This window comes from Haliaeetus leucocephalus, unplaced genomic scaffold (genome assembly GCF_000737465.1).
Source record: "Haliaeetus leucocephalus isolate CR32 unplaced genomic scaffold, Haliaeetus_leucocephalus-4.0 Scaffold495, whole genome shotgun sequence".
Lineage (NCBI taxonomy): Eukaryota > Metazoa > Chordata > Aves > Accipitriformes > Accipitridae > Haliaeetus > Haliaeetus leucocephalus.
In genome coordinates this window covers 2,228,171-2,236,858 of record NW_010972931.1, presented here as the reverse complement: position 1 = coordinate 2,236,858, position 8,688 = coordinate 2,228,171, and the positions used below count along the sequence as shown (strand labels likewise).

At 43.9% G+C, this 8,688-nt stretch overlaps 1 protein-coding gene across 1 annotated transcript in view; it reads right to left on the bottom strand.

The window, feature by feature from the left end:
• ATP11A (ATPase, class VI, type 11A) overlaps positions 1 to 8,589 on the bottom strand; it is a 128,006-nt gene extending 119,417 nt beyond the window's left edge. The window contains exon 1 of the mRNA XM_010575632.1: positions 8,421 to 8,589. Coding sequence (XP_010573934.1) covers positions 8,421 to 8,459 — 39 coding nt within the window. The 5' untranslated portion in view covers positions 8,460 to 8,589. The remainder of the gene's footprint in view (positions 1 to 8,420) is intronic.
• Between the last annotated feature and the right edge of the window lie 99 nt (positions 8,590 to 8,688).

Genomic DNA, 8,688 nt, shown 5'->3' with positions numbered 1-8,688 from the left:
TTTTTCTCCCCCCCCCCCCCCCCCCAAAAAAAAAACCAGTAAAGTTGAAGCCAGTTGTATAACAGGTGCTAAAACATCTGCTCAGTCTTTTCTGTGGCACATATTTCTCTTGGTTTCCTCTCCCCACCACACCTGCACATGACATGGATGAGGCATCTCACTGTCAGTCAGGTTGCAGCTCCTCAAAAACATAACTATTTTCTAGTCACACTTAAACCTAGTTAGATAAGTTTATTATCCCATCTCAACAGCACAAACACTAGCCAGCTCTGATATTTGTGTTTTACTGGACAGCCGAGTTACTGTTTTCTAAGTGTTTGGGGTTTAAAAAGCAGACTCATTAGAAAAATCCCATTCCACCTTGCTATTTTTCTTGTTTCAATTACTATTGTAGGACATGAGCAAAGAATGAATGAGAAACGGTGATCAGAGATACTAAGCTGTAAGTGTGCTACATTGGTCCTTGCCCTCTTCCACTCCAAAAAGTGATTTCGAAAAGGCTTCCTGCTTTCAGTATTGATGCTCTGTGGTGCTTTAGAAAAAGGCATAAAAGCAGAACTATATTAAATAATTTCTTTCTTAAAAAAAAAATCAAAAACCATGCTATCAAAAGACAAAAGCAACTATGCAGTTCTCATCTCAGAAGAGACAAGTATTTTTGATGCTAAAAATGGCAAGGTTAAAAGTTCTTGATCTATTTTAAGTCACTGAAATACTTCCACAATTTAGATGCTCCAAAAGCATTTTCTACTACCAGAGAGTATCTGATGAACACAGATGAGCAATATTTTGTAGTCAATAGCAACCCATTTGTAATACATACTCCAGCTTCCTGTAAGTGAGCTGTTTTACATACACAATGTCCTATTTTCATTTGTTTGTTCTCAAAAGAGAAAGGAAATTGTGTTTTTCTTGTGTAAATTAGCTAATTGATGGGGGGGGGGAGCAAAGCCCATGCAATTCTCCATGTTTATTGCCCCTCAGCAATAAATAATTGATGGGGGAAAGGAGAGTGTCTGGGGGCAGGGGGGTTGAGCCTCGGATTATACTGAAACACCCTAAAAGCACATTACAAAACCAGAATGAACACAAGAGTCACTACTAGTACACAAGAGCTAGTTAAATTTGCAGAAGTGCCAGATCCTGTCAGCCACACTCAATGTTCAGCAGAATTAACTTCTGAGGTAAGTAAAGCTTTCAAACTTTGCCTTTTTTAAATGACAGGCTGAATAAGTATGCAGACAGCACTCCATACAGACTCTTCCCCCGTGCCCTCCCCACCCCCAAAAAAAGCCAATTAGGAGAATAACAAAGCAATGGTGCTTGGGGAAACAGGAATTCAGAAGTTACTCAAGCTGTTAGATGCATTCTGTCGCACCTTCCACGCCAGGAAGAACTGGTACCCACAGGGAAGCAGAGGTGCGAGACTGGAAGCATCTCAGGTTTCAAGAAAACATTGTGACACACTGACTTGCACAAGAGATAGCAAAAACGCATTACATACCAGGGACAGACACAGACACTTAAGAAAAGCACGTTTTTAACTGCTGACCTGTGAATATACGCATAGCTCCTACTGAGAACACTTTTTGTACAATCAGGACAGTTTGCAGACAAAGAGTCCGTATATAAACGCATTTACATGACATTTAAAACAACTTAATATTTTATCAAATTATAACCATGGAATTAAAAAAAAAACCAAACAGAAACACAACACAAACCTTTTGACTTATTGTAAGTGACAGCTAGGAAGAAAACGGCGTTTATGTTAACAGGCACCCTAAGAAACATCTAGACAGCACTAGTTTGATACCAGTCTGCAAGGGTGCAGAGAAAGCTGAATAACTACAAGCAAAAGCAAGAACTGGAATGCAACAGTACCCTCATATGTATTAAATGATCTTAGATTTAGATTAACTTATCTTAGATTAACTGATCTTAGAAATGCTTGATAAATGGACTGTCCTTCTACACACAAATAATTCCAGAGCACCAAGGCTTACAATTTCAGCAACTTTCAGGTCAAGGCAGTTACCAATGGTCAAAGCTAGATAAACAGAAAAAACCCTGAAGCTCAATATTCATTTACATCTAATAAGACTACAAACACAAGTAAAATACTTCAGAAATCTAATTAGAAAACAATTTTAGAATTATACTGCCAATAAAAACAACAAAATTATCTAAACCAATGACCAAATGCCACAGGCTGCCATGAAATTTAGTAGAGAACTTGCTAAAAACTGCTAACATAACTTCCCGGTTAGGCTAGTCAATCATCTTCTCAAGCTATGATTAAAGTTGACCCACTTCTATGGAAGTGAAAAATAAAGCATCCATTTGTAAACTCATTTATTCCAACCTCCCAAAAAAACATTTTTCAGAAATATCTGCAGAACTAATAGCCCAGCACCTTCCCAGAGGCCGGAGCTGTAATAAACCACTGCTCCTTCTGGAAGCAAATCTTATCTGCTGCTATACACGTTTGGAGAAATTTACACAGGCAACAAATACTTCAGGATTACAGATCTCAATGTTAAGCAATAGGAGAACCTGAAAAAGGAGAAGCAATAAAGTGGCAGGATCTTTAAATATACTACCTAATGCAAGCAAAACTGTTCAGTAATACAGACCTCTGACACAGTAGTATTTATTGTACAACCCAAAGCTGTCAACCTGGACAGGAGCATTTGCTGATGAGGGCCAGCTGTCTTACAAATACAGACCAGACTGTCACCATAGGCTGCAAGACATTTAGCAACCATTTAGTGTCCAAACAAACATGCTAAAGAGTGTAATTTTTCCAGATTACCCTGATATATTCAAATCCACAATATTCAGGGATATCCAAATCCACATTCAGCTATAAACAGCTATCATGAATACGTAAAAGACACACGCACATGTTTTATGAAGGAAAGTAAATGTTCATTTTATCAAAGATAAGATGTCATCAAGACTTGTTTTAAGATTATTAGCCATCTCTTGACTATACAGAGGAAGAACTTCAGAATTCCCAAGATCAGCAAGAAATAAGTTAGAGAAAACCAATGCAACTGCAGTTATACGGGCAGAACGCATAGCTTAATGATATCCACACAGTGTCCCAAACAATCTAACTATAAAACAGAAGCTAATCTTGTATGGAAACAGTTTTAATTATCATTGTATGCTTGTTTCTTCCCCTAAATACTGTACTGCTTAATATTAAGCTAACGAGTTCCTCTCATTACTCAGCACACAGCAGGCTCTGCATGACACTTACAGGACAGTACACACTAATTCCATATTCTCAGGCTGTGAGGCTGCCCTCCCAGGGGTAGCACACATCATCTGGGAAATGCACAAACAATCCAAGGAGAAGACAGAGAAGCATATTATCTGATGCCAAAGCAACATCCAGAAAAAGAGGTTATATTTTTGCAGAGTATGTGGCAAACAGTATACCCCCCCTCCAAGGCAATTTTCATACTACCCCCACATAGCCATTATTTCCATTATTTGGGAAAGTAAATTAAACAATACAGTTGTCAAAATTTATCGTATTTATCTTATTGTAGAAGTCTTATTCAGATTCTTACTTGAGTGCACCCTCAGCAATTTTGCCAACACCACCAAGCTGTGTGGTGTGGTCAACACGCTGGAGGGAAGGGATGCCATCCAGAGGGACGTTGGCAGGCTTGAGACATGGGCCCATGCAAACCTCATCAAGGTCAACAAGGCCAAGTGCAAAGTCCTGCACATGAGTTGGGACAAACCAATGCACAAATAGAGGCTGGGTGATGAGCTGATCAAGAGCAGCCCTGTGGAGAAGGACTTGGGGGTATTAGTGGATGAAAAACTGAGTATGAGCCAGCAACGTGTGCTCACAGCCCAGAAAGCCAATTGCATTCTGGGCTGCATCAAAAGCAGCGTGACCAGCAGGTCGAGGGACGGGATTCTGCCCCTCTACTCTGCCCTCATGAGACCCCACCTGCAGTACTGCGTCCAGCTCTGGGGCCCCCAACATAAGAGGGACATGGACCTGTTGGAGCAGGTCCAGAGGAGGGCCACGAATCCCTGGAGCACCTCCCCTATGAGGAAAGGCCAAGAGAGTTGGGGTTATTCAGCCTGGAAAAGAGAAGGGTCCAGGGAGACCTTATAGTGGCCTTCCAGTACTTAAAGGGGGCCTACAGGAAAGATGGGGAGGGACTATTTACAAGGGTACATAGTGATAGGACAAGGGGCAATGGGTTTAAACTGAAAGAGGGTAGATTCAGATTAGATATTAGGAAAAAAAAAATTTTACTGTGAGGGTGGTGAGGCACTGGCACAGGTTGCCCAGAGAGCTGTGGATGCCCCATCCCTGGAAGTGTTCAAGGCCAGGTTGGATGGGGCTTGGAGCAACCTGGTCTAGTGGAAGGTGTCCCTGCCCATGGCAGGGGGGGGTGGGACTAGATGATCTTTAAGGTCCCTTCCAACCCAAACCATTCTATGGTTCCACATAGTGGAAAAGCTGTATATAAAGGCATTTCTATTTTGTTACTTAAAGATGCCACTACTGTAGCTCATACAGTTTTAAGCAGGAAAATATACAGAATAATCTCATTAGATAAAATTAAGAAAAGTTACTTTGCTATATTTCAGCTTGAAGGATCATGAAGATTTAGAAAACGACATTGAACTTTGTTTCACTGCAGTGCAGCTGACATGAGCACCTTTTATATAGAAAGTTAATCTTCACCAACAGTTGTATAAATTGTGCATGGCTGCAGTAACGGTGAGGGGAAATAAGAGCTGAAGTGAAAACAAAAAAAAATTGCAGGATGGATATAAGGAGGCATAACAACAGAACGTCAATTTAGAAATTTAGTAAGAGAAGGACAGAGGCAGTGATGTCCAAGAGGCTACACCATCTCTTGGTGAAGAGATATGAACTACAGTATGACTAGCATGCCGAACATGTATTTTATTCAACCCACATCACTGAACTGTTCCAATGCCTGGAAGATAAAGGCAACACTCAATGCAGGTAAAGCAGCAGACAAATATTTGAAAATGCTAACGAGGAAACTGACTTCAACTTGAACTGACAGCACCCAGTTATCGTTATGTTTGCATAGGGCCTTAGAGATATGCGCTATTTTGCATTGCCTAAGGAGAGTGACTGCAACAACAGTAAGGGAAAGGGGAATGGGGGTACCTTCACAGTCAGGACAAGAACCCTGGTATTTAACTTATGCCTTTATGTCCTACAACATATAGTACAGGGAAAGAAAAGAAATGATGCAGGACTCTTAGAAACCATCCTATTAGAAGTCTCCATTAGTACATCTGTTTGTTATCCCAAAATCTCACCATACCACTGGTAAGAGCTCCCAGCTACCTCAACAACATCTCCAGCCTGCATCAGCCAGGGCTCTCAGGATAACCCAGAGATTAGCCTGCTCTGGGAAGGACCTGCAGCTGAACAAGTCCAGGACACAACTTGCAGAACAAAAATTCATAGTTCTAGGACCTCAATCACTGAATAGTTTCTGTACAGACTTTAACTAAACCCAAGCCTGAGCTTACTTTGATATAAGCACAAGACATACCTATCCTCTCTGACTCTCCTGCAGAGGTGTCCCTACCTTGTCTCCCTTATTAAAAAGCAGCTTGGAAAGAGGCAGGCAGATCCATATTTGAGGCATAGCTGGTGTGTATAGAGCTCGGGTGAACAACTATGGAGTGATACTGCTGCTGTGTATCTGCTACTCATGTACAGCAGTCAGTTTCAGGCCCAGCATTCAAACTATTAATTTTCATTTCCACTGCTGCAGTTGTACAAAAATAGTTGAGCCATGGAGATAAAAAAAACAAAAAGAAAGCACACAACACACACAGGCATCAGCTCGCCAGATCTTAAGGGCCGTACTGAAGTGATGAACACAAGTTTACTTACAGCAGCTTTTTTCAAAGTGATCTTTCCTTGGAAGAAAGGATTCAAAATTAAGAAACTGAAGGAATGCAAAAGAACAAGAAGCAACAGGTGAAAATGTACAAGGCAGCCTGCAACAGCTAGGCAATTATCTAGACATAGCCTATTGGCATGCATACATACAATACAGAAAGTCGTGTGATCTAGGAAATAGCAATGCTTCTTCACACGTGTCGTGGTTTAACCCCAGCCAGAAACTAAGCACCACACAGCCGCTCACTCACTCCCCCCCATCCAGTGGGACGGGGGAGAAAAATCAGGAAAAGAAGTAAAACTCCTGGGTTGAGATAAGAATGGTTTAATAGAACAGAAAAGAAGAAACTAATAATGATAATGATAACACTAATAAAATGACAACGGTAGTAATAAAAGGATTGGAATGTACAAATGATGCGCAGGGCAATTGCTCACCACCCGCCGACCGACACCCAGCCAGTCCCCGAGCGGCGAAAATCCCTGCCCCCCACTTCCCAGTTCCTAAACTAGATGGGACGTCCCATGGTATGGAATACACTGTTGGCCAGTTTGGGTCAGGTGCCCTGGCTGGGCATGAGAAGCTGAAAAATCCTTGACTCTAGTCTAAACACTACTGAGCAACAACTGAAAACATCAGTGTTATCAACATTCTTCACATACTGAACTGAAAACACAGCACTGTACCAGCTACTAGGAAGACAGTTAACTACATCCCAGCTGAAACCAGGACAACATGGGATGTAATAATGTTTCATTTAGCTTTCAGACTGCTGAGTTACTCTCACTAGCAGTGCAGGAGGGTGATGACAGTCCACAGCTTAAAAGCTCAAGTGCTTTATTTTCAACATGCTGTCTGCTCATGTACATCTTCACCTTTTAAAATAATTACTGTAGCTACTCTCAAACCTGTTTCTTTCATATTTGATGCTTAAGCCTACTTTGAAAGGGAGGTTAGCAACAATGTTACGCAGAAGAGACCACAGTATGCTCTGTGCACAATGAATGCACTATTTGTACAGGCTCCAGATGGGAGCACATGGACACAAAAAAATCTTAAAGTAAATCCAACAGTTAGATCAGCACTGACAGATCACTACAGCCAAACTGATCCTGCCTGCTTCCAAACAGACCTCAGCACAGTTCACCTGAGCTTTGCATATTCACAGACACTACTGCTTCTCTTATACCTTATTATGAATATTCTCCTCCTTCCCTCAGGGCCACTTTCTAAGGATCCATATACACATAGCTGCTTTCAGTACTCACCTCTCCATTCCCTCCTCATCCCACATAATACCCTATTGTAAACAGGAAAAAAAATCCTCAGTACTTTTTCTTTTTTAATTATGAACAAAGAAAAATAGCAGAGGTGAAAGACTTCAGTCTGTATTATGTGGCGATAGCTCTTGGCACGCACAAAACTAAGTGTATTTACTTTTGCTTGGTCAAAGCATGAAAGTTTCCTTACTTACAGTACTTCCTGCACAGGAAGAAAAGCTACATGTCTCTGGAAATCCCAATTATCTCTCCCCATCTCTTTTAAATTTCTTCTACACCCAAAAGCAGAAATTTGCAGTTTCCTGGTATTGGTGGTCCCCGACTCTTGTACTGTATAACCCTGCACTTACTGGCATTCCGCCAATTTACTAAAACTGAACACCATCCTAAGCATGTTAGGGGTTTGATGAAATGGGATTTGCACTCACTGACGCACCTCAACCTACACTGGGATCCACTCTAACGCACTACTGATTTGCTCTTTCGGACAGTATGGGTGCGGGAAAACATGCCGGCCAACAAGCAAGATCAACTCTCCTTCCCCAAAGTACACCGAGTTTAGCGCGTTTGAATCTTACCACGCACATCTACAAAAACTTGGAACTATTCCGACCATCCGCCAGTGTATTTAAATTGGCTAATTCCACAAAACGCAGCTTGACTGAAACAACGCAACAAGAAAAAAAAAAAAGGGAAGAAAAGAAAGAAAAAAACAACCCTCGAGGTTTTATCTGCCCTGATAACTACGTACCTCAGCACACTGTAAATCACAGTGCTTTGAACTTGGGTCAGCCCGTTCTGGTTTAGCGAAGGACAGCCGGGGAGAGGGGCTGCAGGGAACCCACGAACAACCGCTCCGTCCTCGTTTTCCCCAGGGAAATCACGCACAGCGGCCCCCGAGCCCCCCCCCCCCCGGCCGCCCTGCCAGAGCCATGGGACCGCCAAACTCCTGACCGAGCCCTTTCGGTAAAACCCGGGGCCATGCAGCTCACCCCAACGGAGACCCGCTTGTTTTACAGCCTCGCCAGCTTCCCCTCCGCCGCGGCGCGGGCTCTCCCACCCGCCGGGGCTGCGAGCTGCGCGGTGAGGGCGGGAAGCCCCGGAGAAAGATTCCTCACAGGCGGCTCCGGGGCTGGCGGGAACCGGCCGCGGGCGAGGGGAAAGGCGGCCCCACGGCGGGACGGGCCCAACCGGCGGTACTCACGTATCGGCTGACGAGGGTCCGGAGGAGGCTGCAATCCATGGCGGGCGGCCGCCGCTTAGCCCGGGTACTCAGGACCGTGCCGCCGGTTGCTCGCCGGTGCCGCCGGGCTCCCTGACTCGCCTCACTTTCCACATGCAGGGAGCCGCGCTCGACCCCACAACAACACCGCTCTTACCCCCCCGGCCCCGCCTCCCCCCGCCGTTCCCCGGCTATGCCGTACGCCCCCCGCCGCCGACGCCGCGGCGCGGCGCCCCGCGGCCCCTCATGC